This window comes from Felis catus, chromosome D1, assembly GCF_018350175.1.
Source record: "Felis catus isolate Fca126 chromosome D1, F.catus_Fca126_mat1.0, whole genome shotgun sequence".
Taxonomy (NCBI): Eukaryota; Metazoa; Chordata; class Mammalia; order Carnivora; family Felidae; genus Felis; species Felis catus.
Window position 1 is genome coordinate 102,287,477 of NC_058377.1, and position 19,445 is coordinate 102,306,921.

The window sequence follows — 19,445 nt, forward strand, 5'->3', positions numbered from 1 at the left end:
TGAGGTGCTCGGGGCCCCCGTTTTGAAGGTGATCGTTCTTACCTGTCCCCAGCAAGGTTCCTGGCACCCAGCAGCCCAGGCAGAGAAGGTGTAGAGGATATAGTCCTGAACTTGGGCTACTTCACCCCCCTCAGAGCCTCGCTTGAAAAACAGAGCAGTCACGTCCCTACCCAGCAGGTCTGTGACGAGCGTAGAAGGAGACAAGGTGTCTGAAAGGGCTTTTTAAAGCCTCTCTATAAATGCGAATGTATTTCTTCAGCAGTAATAACAGCCAACATCGGCAAACATCTCCTGCCTGCATACTGTGTTCCAGGCACTGTTCTAGACCCCTGGGTGTGGGGTTCCATTCAATTCTCACAGCACCCCTGGGAAGCAGGACTTCTATATTATGACCAATAATAATGGAGGAACTTGAGTCTCAGAGGGGTTAAGGAACCGGCCCCAGGTTGCACAGCCGATAAGTGGCAGAGCCAGGCTTTGAGCCCAAGGAGGCTGACAAGCCTATGGGAGGGGAGCATCTGCTGCGAGCTGGGCCCTGAGATACCCAAACAAATAAACTGAAGATGCGTGGAGTCCAGCACAGCTCAGACTTTCATACACATCAGAATCATCTCTGGATATTATTTAAAAAGGCAGAGTCCCCGGCCCCACCCACAGAGATGCTGATTCCACAGGTTTGGGGGAGGGCTGGGAATCTGCCTTTGTAACAAGCCCCGAAGATGACGTCTGTGCAGAGGGCCAGCTAACCACACAGGGAGGACGGTGGCAGGCGTCCAGCAAAACCATCGATAAGAGTCGCTCAGTAAGCACGGATTGTAGGCTCCAAGGGACTCTGAAGGTTCAGGTAGGAGTCCCCAGGGCGACCCACCTGCCGCCTCTGGCCTCCAGGTTCGCCAAATACTACAAGCTGGAGAATGGCAGCGAATACCGCACACTCCTGAAGGCTTTTGGCATCCGCTTTGACGTGCTGGTGTACGGGAATGTGAGTCCTCGGGCTGGGGTGACGGCGGGGCACAGGGGAGGAAACCCAGACCGGTCTTGGGCCCCGAAAAGCCTCCTCTGCTGGGGGCGGGGCGGGGAGGGCAAGGTCCTGCCACTGACCAGCTCTGAGAGCCTCAGCTAGTCACATCTGTAGTCTCTTTGCCTGGGCTGGGGCGTGAAGGGCTGGGGCCTGCTGGTCCTCCAAGAACCCTCCACCCATGGGCTCTCTCTGGCTGCGAGTCCACGTTCGGTCTCAGGCCTCAGGACCTCGTACCTGACCCTCTGCCCACTCGCCTGGATCTTTGTGCATGCAGGCTGGCAAGTTCAACATCATCCCCACCATCATCAGCTCTGTGGCAGCCTTCACCTCCGTGGGAGTGGTGAGTTTAGCCCCTCCAGGCTCAGACAGGAGGCCAGTCAAGGTGGGGCTCCAGCTGGGGGTGGCGGGGGGGGGTGGCCCAGGTAAGCTCTGCTTCTGCCTAAATGTAAAGCCTGACCTCTTGCCAGATGCTTCAGTCTGGCAAAGGGACTGTCCCCCACCCCCAGACTGGGTCAGTCCTGAGTGAACATGTCCAGTCACGGAGAGCTCATTACCTCCCCGTTTGCGGGAGGGACAGACTTGGTTCAGAGCTCCTGTTCCCCACCGTGAAGGTGAGGGAGGAGACTCCAGGGGTCCACAGACCTAAGGAACAGAGCCCTGCTCCCAGGGACTCCTACCCCCTCACCCTCCGCTTCTCCCATCAAGTCCCCCCCCCTGCATTTTGGTCTGGGGTCACTGCCAGGAGCTGGAGATTCGGGTGATGAAGGCATTCTGCCAAACCCCTGGACATCTTTCCAAGTGGAAACATCAGTCAGGTGTCTTTGGAGGACTCCTCCCGGCCCTGGCCTGCTTTCTGCCTGAGGGCAATCGTGCCCACTGCTGCTTCCTGCCAGCCAGCTCCTCTCCTCGCAGGGCAGCCCCACTGAGTCCGCCCTGCCTCTTCCCCCAGGGGACCGTCCTCTGTGACATCATCCTGCTGAACTTCCTCAAGGGGGCCGACCAGTACAAAGCCAAGAAGTTTGAGGAGGTGAGCTGGGGAGGGTGGGGACAGGCGAATGAGAGGTGGAGGGACAGGGCAGGGAGTGGCACTAGGCCCCAGGGACTCTCAATCGCTCCCCCTTTTGGGGACTTCTTCAGGGGAGCTCATTGGGCCTCGGTGCAAGTTGGGGGTCCAGAAAAGAGGGATTTGGCCAAAATGGGCTCTGTGGAGACCCTTGGGGGCTCCGTGGGTCATCACTGCCGACACCCCCATCTACTCATTGCCCCTCTCCGTTTCTGGTTAGCTCAGGTTCCTGTCTGCCCTTGGGGTGCACGGAAAGACTGTTGGGATCACGCAGACTTGCTCGAGCTCCTGGATAAGGAGGCCGTGAGCCCCACCTGCTGTGTCTGCCAAGTGGGGTCCCCACAGGAGGACCTTCCCCGTAGTTAGAGCATGATAATGCCAGCCTTTCTATCTGCAGGTGGACGAGACAACGCTGAAGGTCACCGCCTCGGCCAACACGGTGTACCCCAGCGACCAGACCACCGAGGAGAAGCGGTCCACAGATTCGGGGGCCTACTCCATTGGCCACTAGGGCCCCTTCCCGGGGCTCCATCTGCTCACCCTTGGGGTCCAGGCCTCCCACTAGGGCACCCACCTAGGCAAGGGAGGGAGGCAGAGAGGGGGGCCTTCGTTTCTACTGTTCACCCCAGGAAGCCACACTGGACCCAGGTGTCTGGGCCTCGCAGCGCTCTGGCAGACAGGTAGCCCACCCTGCTAAGACCTCACTCTCCCCTTCACCCCTTGCCTCGCCCCTGTCTGCTTCCCTGGACCCCTAGGGCAGTAGCACCTGAGCTGCCCCCTTCCCAAGAGTAGAGAGAACAACAGTGATAACGAGTGGCCACAAGGCACTACTAAGTGCCCGCCAGTGTCACGCACATTATCTCATTTAACCCGTAGTATAATCCTATGAGGTAGATATTAGTTTCCCTGTTTCGAAGATAAACTGAGGCTCAGAAAGACTGAGTCATTTGCCCAAGGCCACACAGCCAGGAAGCATGAGAGCTGGGATTTAAACCCACATCTAACCCCATCAGCCACAACCCCACAAGGAAAGCGTGAACTCCCTGGGGGCATCTGTCCCCTCCCCGCCCCCCCCCCCCCCCCCCCCCCCCCCCCCCCGCCAAGCTGCTTCAGCCTTCCCCACAGCTACCAAGGTCAGGTTCAGCTTAATAAAGAGTAAGCCCCATGCTTTCAACAGGAACTCGGGACCCATTTTAGGGGAGATCAGTTAGACAGGGATGTGGGGGTCTCTTTCTCTGCCTCGAGTGGATCCCCAATTCAGAGGGAAAGAGGAAGCATGACTGTCAGCGAAGTTTTCCGCTGCTCCATCCCCAACCAGGAGAGGACCATTCTCTTCTCTCTCTGGGACCCCCACATACTCACACGCATCGGGCCCCCTCACTCCAGGAGTGGAACTAGCCCCCCACCCCCTTAGGCTGGGGTGTGATTCCCAGACCCCAGGGCCCTTTTCTAGCTGGGTGGTGCTTCTTTGCAACACCAGTGAACAGGCTCCAGTGAGGCCCAGTGCCCCGTGAGCTGCTGGCCAGCCAGGCCACCCCCCACATGGCCCTAATCAGTGGTCAGTCTTCTACTGCTAGAAACCCTCTCATCCCACTCTCCCGTGTACAGATGAGCCAACTGAGGCCAGAGAGGGGAAATGACTTGTGTCACACAGTCAGTGACCAAGGGAGAACCCAGCTGTCCGGGCGCTGAGGGAAGGAAGCAAGAGCAAGGAGCCAGAGAGGTCGCTGGAGAAGCATCTGGTCCCCCCACACCTCCATCAGCCTGACACCCCCTCCCCCCCTCTGGGCTCGCCTCCCGTGAGACGCCCGGGCATCTCCCCAGGGCAGAGTTCTGGAGCAGATTTAGGTCTTAAGGAAGCCTGAAGGATATACAATTTGGGGTATCTTTTTAAAATAATATTAAATTAGGTAACAGAAGGGGCTCCTGCAAGAGGGAGGCCCCAAAGTATCAGTTTCATTACCTCCCAGTAAAAGCACGTCTAGAAAAACTGGAGCGGAGACATGACTCTGTGGTCTCAGCTACAGTGAGCTTGCCTAGGGATGGAGGGCTCGCCCCTCTACAGAAGGCGCAGGGAGACGGGGAGGGGGCAGCTTTGGGGGTCACTCGGGAGGGACCAGTGTGGGTGCAGCGGGCACTCGCAAAGGCCTGAATCCAGTGATTCCCCCCTCCCCCACCAGGGGAGAAGGCATCAGGCCCATCACCCCCCACACACACCTCATCCTCAAGCTGGCGGGGTAACACCTCCCCGGGGGTGCCCTCCGGCGTCGGGCCGCGTCCAGAGATCTGACCAGCAGAGACGCGGTGGAGGCAGCGGTTCTGGAGCTGGGAGACTCACAGGCATCCCCAGCAGGACTCACAGGGGGGCTCCCTGCAGAGCAGCCTGAAGCAACCTTGTCCTCCCTTTCCTCGGTGCGGCAGCTGCCCCTGGGCCCACCCGCAAGCGTGTGAACTCGCAAGGGTGAGCCGGACGGGCGAGCCACGCTGCGCTAAGTCACGGCTTCGGTGCACCAGGCTGAAGGCTGCCGTCTGTAGTGATAACGCTGCCGGCTGGGCTCTGCCGCATCGTGCCGAGATCCATCCACCCTGGAGGGGTCGCCGTGGCTGGTTACTAATCCTGTCGGATGGAGAAAGAAATCTGGGATCCGTGGAAGTTTGAACTGGAGCCCACGCTCCCTCCTAGCGGGTCCCTTGCGTCTTGAATGACTCCGCGTAGAAGCTAACTGCCCAACGGGCCCAGGGCGCGACACATGTGTTCTACTGCAACCCTCATCGTACAGAAGGGGGGCTGAGGCTAGTAAGGAGGAGGGACTAGACTGGCAGAGCCAGGCCTCGAAGCCCGAGCGTTAGGACTCCAGGGTCTGCAAGGTTGACTTCGTGCCACAGCTGAGAAAACCCAGGAAATCTGTTGGCGCCTTCTATGTGTCAGGCTAAACTAGGCATCTAGGCCGCAGGAACCAGAAAACCTCAAAACCTCATGATTTAATAGAACCGAGTGGGTCAGACAGCCCCCTCCCTCCACCTGGTGGGTGTGCCCAGACACATGGGCGCCCAGGTCAAGAGCGGCAGGGAAGGGGGACCTGGAGGCTCATGGACCATCGAAAGGCCAGGCCCGGAAGAGGCTTATGTCACTTCCAACCACACTGCCTTGGCCAGGCTCACTAGCATGACTAAGACCCCAACTTCACCGCAAAGAATACTGGGGAACAGCCTTCCTGGGTCCTCAGGAAGAGGAAACAGTGAAGACACCACCCTCTGCCTCATTATCCCCACTTTTAATGGCCTCTCTTCTCCACAACCCTCCCAGCCCATGGCCGCTGACAGTTACGCACCTCCTTCCCTTCTGTGTTCCTTCTCACAAAACCTTGTTTTCTGCAAGCTACCCATCAACCTCCCAGACGGATTAATAGATAACACTCCCGGGAGTTTCTTCTCCCGAGAGTATTTGCTTTTTCAATCAAGGGCTTTTCAAGATGGAAAGGCCTTAAACATCCAAAGATATGAATATATAATTGTTGAAGCTTGGAAAGGCCTTAAACATCCAAAGATATGAATATATAATTGTTGAAGTTAAGGCCCACTAACTGACAGTGTTGGACCTTTGAGGGGTAGCTTATCTACCCTATCGTGCCTCAAGCAAGCTTCAGTCTGCAAGGATCTGAGCTCCTCTCCATTCCCCTCCCTCCCTCTATCTCTCGTATTGCCTGGCAACATGTTGGGCAATTGGCATTGGCTACAGCTCGTTCCCCATCAAGGAGAGAAGTGGAGGCTGATAAGAGGGAGCTTGCCATTCAGCCAAAATAGCGGACCCAGAGCTCCCTGTGCAAAGCTTCCCTTGCTGACCATCCTTCCCACCACCCACAGCCAGATTCCACGGTTCTTTTAGAAGCCGAGCATCAAGAATTAGCTTGTTGAAGTATGCAAGGCAGGGATTTGGGTGGGGATCTGGCCCCCAGGCAGCCCCCTTTCTCTGCCCTTGGGAAGACCAACAATGCTGTGATTAGGAGCTTCCTACCTGATGTCCATCTAAGGCAGACGGGTACCTAGGGCACCTACAGGTAGTCCCTGGGTCCAGCATCGGTGACGTTCATCGCAATGCCCAGGCTCATTATCCGGTTGCCAGGGACCTGCTGATATTCAGGGGACCCACCTTCTGCTTTTCCGCTTCTCCTGTGGTTCTCCATTCCTGTCCTATGCCATTAACTCCAGCACCTTCAGAACCAAAGCACATCTGACAATACTGTGCTTTTGGTTCCTGAAGCTCTGCATCCCATCACGTGCCTAAACAGATACACACGGACACACACAAACGTAGACTTGTACACGGGTATGGCAGACATGCACATACATACACACTCACAAACATACGGGTCGAAGATGTACAAGTACCCACATACACATGCACGCGCAGAATCGGGCATGTAAGGGTGCAAAGCTATACAGAGATACACAGACATTCAGGCATATCCATAAATATACAGAGATGTTGAAAATATACCCACACTCCACACACAAATATACACCGACTCATACAGATTTATGCATATATTTACAAATACAGATTCACGTATACACAGATAAAGACAGATATACAAAGACTGACTCATGTACACACCAAGATACGTATACACACGTGTAGCTGGGCACTTACAAAAATACTTGTACATTCTCCCTGCACCCCATGTAGAGCTATACCCCAAGAAGCATATAAGTGGATCCTCTATCTATCTCTCTCAATCTCTCTGTCTGTCTCCATTCTCTCCTCTCCCTCTCTCTCTCTCTCTCTCTCTCTCTCTCTCTCTGTCTCTCTCCACCACACCCCTCCAACAACCCTGGGCTCTCTGCCCTCTTAATGCCCAGTCCCAGGTCGAGCTTCCTGCTTCTCAAGCCCAGATCCTTCCCGGAGCCCAGCATCATGCCTGGAGATGCAACATGTTCTGGCTAGGTGTCCCCAGGGGCTGAGGAAGTGAGGTGAGGGAAAGAAGCTGGGCCCCCGGGCTGTGCAATCAGGATGGGAGCCGCATGGCCACCAGACTCTCTACCTTTTGCCCCCAAGGCCCTCCTGGTGGAAGCAGCTCCCTCCTAAGAACGTGTTCCCTCTCCAGAGGTAAGCTGGGAATGGGGAGGAGGGAGAGGAAATTGCAGTGGGGGAGGGGACACACCTGGGAATAGAGAGGAGAACACATCTCAGAAGTTGGGGACTGTGAACTCACACGCTGGTGGCTGGGAGAATACAAAGTAGGGGCCAGTATCTGAGGCCAGAAAGACCCGGGTCTAGAGGAGCAGGGGGCCTAGGTGAGACTTCCTCCCTCTCACGTGGTTACCCCAGTGGACTCTCACCACACCCCACGTACACCTCAATTCTTCAATGGGCGACATCACCTCCACCTTGGAAAGCCACCCCCCTCCCACCCCAGCCTGCTCCCCATCCCGGATCCAAACAAAGCAGGAGGGCCCATCTCCCACCGCACCAATGAGGCCAACCCCCAGCGCCTGGGGGAGCTGGGGAGGGGGGTGGGGAATCCGGGCCCGGCCGAGAAGGGTGGTGGAGAGCCCACCGCCCAGTCACAGCCCGGCCCTGGGCCACCGGCCACCGCCACCCACCCCCGCCGGCGCCCAGCCGCCCTTCCTCCTGGCCACCCCGCGCCCACCCTGGGCCCTCCAGCGTGGGCAATAAAGAGACAGAGTCAGGAGATGCTGTGGGAAGTCTGGGTTTATGGCCAGAAGAGGCTGGGGGACAGAGCTGGGGCGCGGGGGCCGGGCGGGGGGTGCGAAGGACGGGGGATCCGAGGCAGGGGCTCCGCAGCCACGGGCTCAGTAGGAGCAGACAAAGGGCAGACGCCTTTGGCATGAAGTGCGCCGCCAGTGACCACCTAGCAACGGAGAGCACAGTGACGTCAGCCGCTCGTGGCCGTCCTCCCCTCCTCAGGCACCACATATGGGTCCGGATCCAGGTTCCCGCCGGGATTATGATCTGGCCACTGTGGTTCCCAGCGTCCCCACCAGCTAACGTGATTCTTCTCCCCCGGGGCGGGGGGAGGAGGGAGGGGGCGGGGAGAGTGCTGCTAACGGCTTTATTCCGTTTCATCTTCACGGCGACGCCAGCAGGTGGGTGCTACCCTCACTCCCATTTCACAGATCGGGAAGCTGAGGCTTAGTGGGGGTCATAACCTGCCTGGGTCTCAGAGCTGGAGGCGGATGGCCACCGTCTTACTCCAGCACATGCGGTCTCAGCCGCGGTGCCAGCTCCCTCACATCTGGCATCCGTGCTGTTCCGAGCTGGCGAATTATCTGTCAGCCAGCTCTCGTTCCCACATCTCTCTTTGGTCCCTCGTCTGTATCTTACATTCACATCTGCTACTCTCATCTGTCACATTAGTCACTCCGCCTATCAGAGCAAGGAAAGCAGTCCCCGGGCCCTGAGCCTAGCTCTGTCAGTGAGGGTGGAAAGCCTCCAGCTAGCTCCCAGACAGGGCTCCCCATCACCTGGGTTTGCTCTGAGGAATCCCTACATTCCGGCCCTTCTCACAGAGGACATGTCCCCCCAGCCGGGGGAAGGTGTGAGTTTGGGGAGGTGTGTTGGGGTAACTCAAAGGGACAGTATGTAAGAGTCTACCTCTCCACCCCCACCCCTTCCCCTTCCCCTTCCCGTGGCCCCAGTCCCCCTCACCTGTGGTGCACAGGGTCACACAGTTGCCTTGCCCTTGGAAAGGCTGCCCTGAGGCCCAGTATCCAAAATTCCAGCAGCTCCCATCGGTCCATTGAAAGCTCTGTCTCATGAACTAAAGTGATAGACTGGGTAAGAGTACAGATGTCCAGAGAGACAGACCCAGGGGCTCCAGAAAATGCTGAGTATTCCTTTCTCCTCTCACTGCCCACCCAGCGGGGAGCCAGATACCCTAGAGACCCATCCTTGAGGGTTTGCAGGCCATGACAAGGCAAGAGCAACCAGGACTCCCAACTGTCGCACAGAGCAGGCTTGTCAAGCCTTACTGTGCATACGAATCTCCCGGGAATCTTGTTCAAATGCCAGTTCTGATCCAGGAGGTCTGGGGTAGGGCCCAAGATTGGGCATTTTTAACAAGCTACCTGGTTTGCTGCCCCTGCTGGTCCACGGACCACACCTGAGCAGCGAGCATCATGGTACTCATTTATCCACGACCCCAGACCCGCCTTGAGAGAAGAAGGATCCCATTCTAGAGATAGAGAAACTGAGGCCCCGAGGAAGTCATTCAGCTAGTAAGTGACTAAGCCGAGCACGGAGCCTGTCTCCTGACTCCAGTGATGCGCTGGTAAATGTTCAACAGCCAGCTCTGGGGGAAGGTGAGAACACAGAGGGAGGGAGGAACCCCGATTTACAACAACTGCCAAGTTCTTTGGTGTATATATGTCCACTGGGGGCACGTTTCAGGCTGCAAGCACACAGTCACTGAGCAAGGAGCTGAGACCAGATGCCCACCATCATCGGTTCTCACTTCACGGCCCGCTGCCTCAAGGTCATCTCAGCTGCTGAGGTGAGGCTAGACGCCAGCAGAGGCTCCTTTGAGGCAATCGGAAAGAAGTTCCTGTCCCCCGAAGTTGGTGCCCCACTTACCCAGCCCCGGTTGATGGCTCCAATCCAGACCTCATTTTCGTTGAGTCCTCTGGCTGAGCAGAGGATGCGATAATCTAAGTTGTAGCTGTGTATGGAGATGAGGTTGCCTCGGTAGCACCTCCTGCAGATACTCTGCAGAAAGAAGAAAATGGAGGGTAGAGAATTCGCTGGCTTTTCTCAAGTCTCTGAGTCTCCAGGACAGAGCCTCTCATCCCTTTTCAGGTCAGAAATCAGAGACCTGTCTGCCCCTCTCAATCCCATGTTTGGCTCCCCTTTGTGTTGTCAGCAACTTTTTGCAACGACTATGAATATTCAGAATAGTCATAGCTACCGTTTGTGGAAAGTTTTAGTGACTCCGAGACTATTCCCAATACTTTCCCCACATATTATCTCATTTAATCCCCACCACAACCCCAATGGGTTGGTACTGTTTATCTCCATTTTACAAATGAAGGTTCTGAAGCTCTGAAAGGTGGAGTGGCTCGCCCAGTAACACGGCCCATGAGAGTCAGAGCCAGGCTCGAACACAGGTGTCTCTGATACCAAAGCCTTCCTTCCAGATCGGTGGTTCTCAAAGTGCTGCCCCCCAGACAAACAATACCATCATTACCTGGGAATTTGTTATAAATGCAAACTCTCAAGCCCCACCCTAGATTTGCTCACCCAGAAGTGTGCTTTAACAAGACCTCTAGGGGATTCTGACGCACGCTAGGTTTTGAGAACCACTCATCTAAAAGGGAACAGAAGGCTGAATCGAGTCTCTCCTCCCCCCACCCCTACCCCAGTCCTCCACAGTAGCTTCCCTGCCACTTACCTGAGCACATTGAAATTTCTGGGCCTGCCGCACCATCAGGAAGTTGCAGGTTTTGCACCCAGGACTGCTCGGAATTCGAATTACGTCTTCTTCCTTGGGGCACTGAAAGTCCTTGTCTAGGGCAGCTAGGTTCGAATCCATGGCCTCCCCGTCCTCAGATGTGACCTGACAGCTGGAAGCCTCGGCCTCCTCTCCCTCTGACTGAATCATCTCATCAGTCAGAGCCAGGTCTCCTCCCTGCTCCCCTGAACCTTCCAGATTCTGACTCAGATCCACTTGTATCTCATGGCTGTCCGGACTGCGGGCAGAATTCTCTGGGAAGGAGAGGTAACCTGCTGTCAGTTCTGGGTCTCCTTTCTTCCAGGACCATGGACAATGCCAAAGGCCCTACTTGAACCTTCCTAGAGCCATCTGGAGCTAATCCTGGATCTCCTTGGTGTTGGGTGAGGAGAGAACATTTGGGTCATAGGCACAAATGGATGAGATGCTAACTTCTGGCTGGCACCGAGATGCGTATTGTGGGGGTGGGTGAAGGCACCTGTGAAAAGCCCTTCATCTTCACAGGTGGGTGGATTTTAAGTTGAGGAGATGGCTAATCAGAGATGGGCTGGGTCAACTGGAGAGGGGTGACTGTGGCCCTGGCCCCATGAGGCAAAAAAAAAAAAAAAAAAAAAAAAAAAAAAAAAAAAAAAAAAACAAAAACAAAAAAACAAAAAACATACAGGAAATAGGAGAAAAGAGAAAGATTGGTAAGACAAGAAGGAGATGCTTACCCAGATGGAAAGCAGCAACTGTCCCCAGCAGGAGAAGGGGCAGGAGCAGTGGGCCTTTCATATCCACTCAGGTTTGGGATGGGGACACAACTCCAGCCTCCTTCCTTGTGGGTGTCCTGTGTGTCTGCACAGCTCTTGGCACTTAGAAGAGACAAAATTCTTGTTAACTGGCTGATTAAGGGACAAACTAGAGCATTCCTTCCCTTCCCCCAACCCCTGGGGAACAGACCCTGAGCTGGAGAATTAGGAAAAGGACATGGGGTGTCAGCTCAAGTACAAAAGTCCCTTTTTCTGAAAGTGCCATCACCACTTCCTTGGAACGGCCCTTAGCTCAGACCCTTGCCCCTGCAGGAATAAGCCTGCTCAGAGTCAGGGCCACTGTCATTCATGCTGGGGAATGAGGGGAGAGGATGGTGGCCTGAGGACAGGCTTCCGAGGTGCATGCCATATTGGGTCAAGTACTCACCTCCAGGAGTCTGAGGCTTCCACTCTCAGTGCTCCTAGCTGCTGGGACCCAGAGGCAGCTCTTATACTGGGCATCTGGGGAAGTGGGAAGAGGTCAGGATGATTGCTTCAGGCTGGGGTGGGAAGCAGTGGAGCTGATAAGACTAAGTCTTGCTCAGTCCTCTCACCCTTGAGCCCTGATGCCTGCTGGGACTCCAGAGACCTATCTCCCAAGGCCTGCTCCATATGTGGGCACCCAGATGTCCCAGTGTGTTCCAAAAGACCCCAGCTGACTACTGTCCAGGCATTATTACCACCCCTAAAGTGCCCCAGTCTGAACAATACCCCTTAATCCCAGGAGCAGCCTTCCTCTGGTGAATATCCCAGCTAATGAGGTAGGGAATCCCAGGAATCTGGGAGAGCATGTGGGGAAGAGGTGGTTGGCCAAGGGAGCCTCCGCCCTCCTGATCACTTATCTGGACCAGGTACTTTAAATGCATCACATCCATGAATCCTCACCTTCACCTTATGTATGGTTATCGTTACTTCACGGATGTGAAAAATGAGATTCAGAGAGAGAAAGCAACTTGTCGAGGTTGCACATGTAACAGGAGAACTGGGATTTGCAAGTCTTTTTGGCTCAAAACCCTTCTCTGTCTCTCTGTCTCTCCATCTCTGTGTCTCTGTCTTTGTCGCTTTTTGTCTGTGTCTCTCCTTCTCTTTCTTTCTTTCTCCCCCCCTCTTTCTCTCTCTCTTTCCATCTTTAATGTGTGAAAAATTTATGCTCATTCTTTTATGCTGTGGATCTAGATCAAGGTTCTCAACCTTTGCTCTATCACTATATAGAGCCAAATCTTTGTTGTGGGGGGCTGTCCTGTGCATCATAATAAGTTTAACAGCATCCCTGGCTTCTACCTACTAGATATCAGCAGCACCTTCCCCAGTCATGATGATCAAAAATGTCTCCCCATATTCCCAGATGTCCTCAGGGGAACTAACTTGCCCCAGTTGAGCTTCATTGATCTAGAACATGCCATGTTGTCCAATCTCAAGGCTCATCTTCCAGCAAGGGGGCAGCAGTTGGAATGGAAAGTTTCATGCAGAGTCATTCAGACGCCCTGGGCCACCCTCCTCCCCACCCCCACTCCCCATCTCCCACCAGCTCTCTATCACCACTAGGGTCTCGACTAGGGGAAGTGAACAAGGCACTTGCCTCAGATGTGGAATTTAAGAGGGCACTAAAGAATTCAGTGGCCAAGAGAAACAATATTTTAATATAATCTTTTGTGAACATCAAAATAAATGCCAAAAAATCCATGAAGAACAAAATGTCAAATTTTTAATCAATCAAGCTCCAGCTAAATTCAGTGCAACACAGGGAAAGGCCAACAAGTGCTGAGCCCTGACTTAGCTGGATATCACTGCCAAGAGCTAGAAGACTTGTCAGGGTGGGTGTCTCAACTCTGTGACATCCTAGCTGGGCCATGCATATTTGTTTCTTGGATTCCATTCCAGCCTTCCAGTACTCAAAGCACTAGGGACAGGTAACCCAGAAGGTGAAGAGGCCTGGGTCCTTCTCCTCCTCCACTCCCTCAGGGCACCTACAAATGGAGAAGTATCTGAAAGCTCATTTCTGCACCCAATTGCAGAGTAACGGTCTTGGCCATTATCTCCCCGGCCCAACGGACTTGACTCTCAGCTTCTCTTCCTGTCTTGGAGGCTGGGGGATGGACCAATTCCAGGCCCCCAAAAACCTGGTCTCCAGATTTTGAGCTTGAGGCCTCCCTAGTAAGAGGGCTAGACCCTCTCTCCATTTTTCTTACTCATCCGGGGCCCAGGCCAGGGATATCATTTCATTCATGTTTGGGATGACCACTAAAGTCGGCTAGTTCCATGAGCCAGCACCATGATAAGCTTTATGTGTGTCATTTAATTTGAACATCCATTTCATAGATGAGGAAACGGCATCTCAGAGAGCCTAAGACACAGCAAGTCAGAGACAGGCCTAAACCCAGGCCTTCCAGCCTCTTAGCCACCCCAAAGCTGCCTGCCTTCTGCCTCCTCTCACTGACCTCCCTTCTCTATGACTTACCCCTCTCCCTGTTGACCCTATTTTCTTTGCACACAAACCCTGGGCAAAGACATTCCATTGACTTCAATGACCTCCTTCCTCACTGACCACAGTGAAGCCTGTCTGATTTAAAACTGGAAATAATATTTTTGAAGGTCCACCACGGACCAAAGACTATGTTTCATTAAGGATTTTATATCTATGGTCCTACTTAATTAATTTTACAATCATCCTGCAAATTAGGTATTGCCTTCTCTAGTCTACATATCTACTGCACCAGCTCAGAGAGGTTAAATTACTCGCCCAAATTCACACAACTATTAAGAGGTGACCCTCATCTGTTTGACTCCCACATCCTCGCTTTCTTCGATATGCCCAACTGTGTTAGCCCCAGTGTGGCCAACATGTTCATCATCCATGAGACTCCAGTGTTCTGGCTTGCTGTTTGCATTTATATTCATAGGGATTTCAAACTCTGTCTCAAGATTCAGCCCAGCCCCACACTGCGCAGAGGGTGGGTCTATCTTGAGGGGCAGTGTAGTGTGATGTGTCTTGGAATCATGAGTTAATGTCAGCTTCTCTGTGGCTTGGTCTTCTCATCCTCATGAGTGGAGGCTCATGACAGGATGCTACATCTAATAAGACCACCTCTAATAAAGCTCCCAGAACATTGCCTGGCACGTGGGGTTGGGAGGTGGCCCTTGTCAGGAAACCAGAACTAGAAATGTGACCCTAATCAACAAATAAGCACCGAGTGTTGATTGAGCTCCTGCCCTGGGCTTTGCATGGTGTAAGGAACTCCAGGGATTCTGTTGTAAGCAAGTTGGCTTTACAGAACTTAGTCAACATCCTGTTGGAGATGAGAAATGACACACAAACCCATATTTGGGGATGTAAGCCCTCTTATTTCATTAATTTTGCTTTTTAAAAAATGTTTCTTGTGGACATATAGCATGCATCCTATAAAGTATACTGTATGGTGGGCAGCTCAGGGGATTTTTACAGTGAATGCACCCTCAGAACCATGCCCAGATCAAGAACAGAATGTTACCCGGTACCCAAATGCCTCCTTCGTGGATTCCTCTTGACATTAATCCCACACAGAGGATCTCCATAGGCTGGAGGGCCCACTTCTGCCACAACACACGGTTCCAACAGACTTACGAAGAATAAGACAAAGTCCACTTATCACTTAGCATTGAACTTGGTACCTAGTAAATGCTTAATAAATGGGAAATAGTGTTACTCTTTATTATTCATATTGGAATAAAGGGAAGCCGTGTCTTCCCACGGCAGAATACAGTCTGTGAGGGCAAAGAGTGAAAGTTCTTCTTCAGTGGCATCCTCCCCAGCACCCAGCCCAAGGCTGAACCCGGAATAGAGTTCCAGAGTTCCACCATCTTTGAATTCAGCAGACTGTCCTAGAACGGCAGCTACAATGGACCTCGGTTTGATTTCCATCTTTCTCAACTAACTGTGTGAACTTGAGCAAGTGGCTTCCCCAATCTGGGCAACACTCAAAAAATTAAAGCTCTTGATTCACCTCTAAGACTCTGGAGCCATCTGTAATTGTATGTGTTTGAGGAGTCCAGGAAGAAAGGGGCTTCAGGGCATTGACTCCTTACTGTCTGTTCACTTCCCTGGCGGAGCGAGGATTCCTTCCCCACCTCTGATTGAGATTCACTCCTGTCCAGCTGGGCTGGAGTCCTATGGCCCCAAGATGAACCCAAGAGTAAGGGAGTGTGTCCTGCCTCTCCACTGTGTCCCATCCCTACATGACCATGTCCTGGAAGCGGCCACAGGATCCTAAGGGTAGAAAGAACATGCTGTGGAGCAGACAGCCGAATCGCAACATTGGCCACATTTAGATGGTCTGCCTTGGGCAAGTCTTTGAACAGGGCCATAACTTCTCTGACCCTGGTTTTATAAAATGGGGTAATAATTACTGCTCACACAAGGTCATCTTTGTAAGGTGCTTGCCACAGTAAGGGGTACATTGTGGGTGTGTAATAGGCAGCAACAATTAGTAGAGATTGTGCTTCTGTTGTAAACAACCATATGTTCCAGAATGGGAGGAGGCTAGGTCTTGTATTCCCAGGCCTTATATAGAGCTGGACATATAGCATGTTGCCCTATATTGGGTTTCCCCAGAAATAGGCCCTGAGACAGGATTTGAGTGCACATAGCTTATTTGGGAGGTGCAAGGACATTTGTAGGGAAAAGAGAATTCAGATGGACAAGAGACGGCAGTCAATAACGTGTGCTACAAAGCCAGCTGCCTCAGTGGATAATGGGAAGTTAATCCCATTGGAAAACCCTGGGAGACAGTGCCCAGTACATGCCTTAGAATTAGTCCACTTGAAGGGCAAGGGACTAGGACACTCATACTCCCACTCCTATGAGTTACAGACTGTTCCCAGGGACATGTTAATTTCCTGGCACATTAAGGCAACCACACTCTTGGGCATGCGGATGCAGGCACAGGACATGGAGAGTCCACCTGGAATGGTTGAAGACACAGGGGGGTTCTGACAGCATCTGCTCTGCTGGGGCTAGGAATTGGGTGTTGTGCGAAAAGAGCTACTGGACCCATTCTTCTGTCTCCAGGGAGAGTCCACAGTCCCCAGCCCATACTCCAGCCTCCCTGAAAGTGATCACTTCTGGCTTCTTTTATGAGAGACAGTGGAGTGGGGAGGGGCCGTCATTGTAGGGCAGAAAGTTCCTTAGGCGGGGCTAAGCAGAGAGGATCAATGATCAGAGGGGAAAAGTCAGTTTCAGGAAAGCAATTTTATTGTTGGGATCTGGAAGCAGGGGCAGCAGGCAGGGAGGGGAGGCAGCTATGGGGGAGGTGCTCTGGACTCCTGGCTGGGTCCAGCTCAGTAGGAACAGATGAAGGAGAGGCACCCGCAGCAATGAGATCGACACCAGTGGCCTCCTGGGAAGGCAGAACAGAAAGAGGCCTTCAGCCTCTAGTGCCCCCTGACTCAGCCCCAGACAGGCCTTTCCTCCCCTCCGCTCCACGTCTCCATGGCCACGGAGTCTCAAGACCCAGAAGGCCCCTCCCAGCACCTCCTCCGGGAGGCCCTCCTACTCCCCTAGGCCCTCCCATCTGTCATCCCCACTCCCCGGGCACCTCAGGTACACATGAACACACATCCGCCACCACAGGCCCGCAGCCCAGTATGTAAAGTTCCAGCAACTGCCCATCAACCCAGTGAAAGCGTTTGCAGCAATCCTAGAGGAGGCAGGAAGAGAAGATGTGGGTGGGGGGGGGGGCGCAAAGAGAAAGCATATAGGCAGAGCTCAAACTGTCCCACCAGGCATTTGCCCTTGATTGCTGGACCATGACGGACACTGTCCTGGTCAACTGAAATGCTGACCCGCAGTGATCACCATCAGCACATTCTATGCATCATAGTGATACGCTCATCCTCTGGCCCCAGCGAGAGGTAAGCAGGAGTTGCCAGCCCATCGCAGAGAGGAGGAACCAGGCTCACAGTCTCACCCACATCTTACATGCAGACTGTGGCCCCAAACCTCCTTGCTCTGAATTCTTGGCTCTTCCCAGGACCTAGGCAGCCTCCTCGGTGTCCCACCCAAGTCGTCTATCTGTCCCCAGTTCTTTTGAGGATTGGAGGGGAAGCACAGACAGATCTGCAGCATTGTAAGGCACTGGCCGGGGTCAGGAGTGCACCCCACTTAGAGCTGGGACCCCGCTTACCCTGTCTACGACCTTGCCTCCGATCCAGACCTGGCACTGGTTGAGCCCGCTGACTGAACACTGGGTCTCGTCATTGAAGCTGAAGCTGAGGACAGAGGCGAGGTTGTCCTGGCAGCACCTCTGGCAAACTGCAGGACAGGATAAAAGAGGAAGAATGGAGTGCCCCCCCCAAGGAATTCATGTCACCTTAGTCTTGGGTCTCTAAATCTCCAAAATTCGTCTTCCTCACCCCCATGCTCGCCTCCACAGCCATCTGAAGGTTGGAGATCAAACTGCAGTTCCTGTTTCCACATGACCCTCACCTCTCACCCTGGCACCTCAGCAGGCCCCAGCCCCTGTTGACACCCCCAGGGTCTGCAATGAGGAAAATAATTAACGATGCAGAGGCTGCAGACATCTATCCCCATCCCCCACTCCAGGTCTCTGTCTCAGCTCCAGGCCACTCACCCGAGCTTGGTTCAGTCTCCCGGCCTTCCTTACCGGCCAGAAGCGGGGGCAGGTCTTGCATCCAGGAATGCCCTCCAGTTTCACTGTGTCCTCTTCCTTAGGGCACTGAAAACCCTTGTCCACCTCATCCAGGGCAGAGGCCAACTCTACAGCACCCTCCTCCTCAGGGGCATCTTCACCTCCAGAGCACCCCTCCTCCTCCTCCAGCAGTGTCAGCTGCCCCATAGGGGCTTCCATGGCCTCATTTCTGCCATGGCCCCAAGCCTAGGCAGGGTCTCACCTCCATAAAGCTCTCAGAGTTAGACGTTACAGTCCCTGGCAGGGAGAAAGGCCAAGGGCCCCCTTCCTCACATCTACACCTGCTCCTTCCCAGCACCATGGACAGCGCCCACCACGCCCCAGGCATCCGAGAGGGTTCAGTCCTGGAAAGAGAGGTACCTGGAACCAAATCAACACAAGGAGAACCCAACCTCCCATAAGAGGTCGTGGTGTTAAGAGCGAGGACTTAGATTCAGGCAGTTGTGGGTTTGGGTACTGGTGCCATCACCTACCAGCTTTATTTTCTTGTGATATGGGTACGCAATACTATGTACCTTGTGGGGATGCTCTGATGTTTAAAGGAGATAATGCAGGGGCACCTGGGTGGCTCAGTCGGTTAAGCGTCTGACTCTTGATTTCAGCTCAGGTCATGGTCTCACGGTTGGTGAGTTACAGCCCCATGTTGGGCTCTGTGCTGACAGCACGGAGTCTGCTTGGGGTCCTCTCTCTCCTTCTCTCTCTGCCCCTCCCCTGCTCATGCTCTCTCTCTCTCTCTCTCACACACACACACACACACACACACACCCCTTGGGAGTGGGGTGGAGAAAGAAAAGGCATGACAGTAAGTCCCTGAGGCTCCAAGAAGCTGGGGCCCTTTCTAAATAGAAGTGAAAACCATGACAGGCAGCCGAGGCTGGCTCTCCTGTGGGGCTGCAAGAAGGGAACATTACCAGTATTGGTTTATACTTAATGGGCCCCTCAGAGTCTGTGGAACGAGAGAGAACTGAGAATCAATGATTGCTGGCCTTCCCAGGAATGCACAGCACTTAGGTAGTGGGGTCTCTCCTCAAAGCTCTGGAAACCACACACACACCCAGGTCCTCCGGGCTCTGCCTCCCCCGGCCAAGGAGAGCTTTCACATGCTTCAGGAGCATGAAAGGCAGGAATGAGAAGTGTCGCCCCTGCTGACCCCCGAAAGACACCCATGGTCCCAGCCAGCCCTCAGAACCTCCCAGTCTGGGTCAGACACCTCCCCAGAGACTGAACATTTACCTGAAATCCGCTCCACCATGACAGGGAAAGCGCTTACCTGCCCAGAAGTCTTCCTGGGTCCTGAGGAATTCACAAAGCTCAGGCTCTCCTTCGCTCCATCCCGCAACAACGCTTTACAGTGGGGTCTTGGAGGAAGTGCCCAGAGAAAGGAGGATTTGCCCCAACCTGAGGGTCATGGGAGGGCTG

The 19,445-nt window shown here is 54.0% G+C and overlaps 2 protein-coding genes across 2 annotated transcripts in view; one reads left to right on the forward strand and one right to left on the reverse strand.

Annotated features, from left to right (window-relative positions):
• P2RX3 (purinergic receptor P2X 3) overlaps positions 1-3,169 on the forward strand; it is a 28,269-nt gene extending 25,100 nt beyond the window's left edge. The window contains exons 9-12 of the mRNA XM_003993362.4: positions 889-982; positions 1,296-1,361; positions 1,971-2,048; positions 2,482-3,169. Of these exons, the coding sequence (XP_003993411.1) occupies positions 889-982; positions 1,296-1,361; positions 1,971-2,048; positions 2,482-2,595 (352 nt within the window). The 3' untranslated portion in view covers positions 2,596-3,169. The remainder of the gene's footprint in view (positions 1-888; positions 983-1,295; positions 1,362-1,970; positions 2,049-2,481) is intronic.
• A 4,610-nt stretch (positions 3,170-7,779) lies between these two features.
• On the reverse strand, positions 7,780-11,809 carry PRG3 (proteoglycan 3, pro eosinophil major basic protein 2). Its single transcript, XM_006937398.3, has 6 exons — positions 11,732-11,809; positions 11,266-11,406; positions 10,493-10,806; positions 9,679-9,810; positions 8,755-8,866; positions 7,780-7,957 (listed from the first exon to the last, which is right to left on the reverse strand). The coding sequence occupies exons 2-6, from the start codon at positions 11,324-11,326 to the stop codon at positions 7,899-7,901; spliced, it is 678 nt and encodes a 225-aa protein (XP_006937460.1). The 5' UTR covers positions 11,327-11,406; positions 11,732-11,809; the 3' UTR covers positions 7,780-7,898.
• Positions 11,810-19,445: the final 7,636 nt, after the last annotated feature.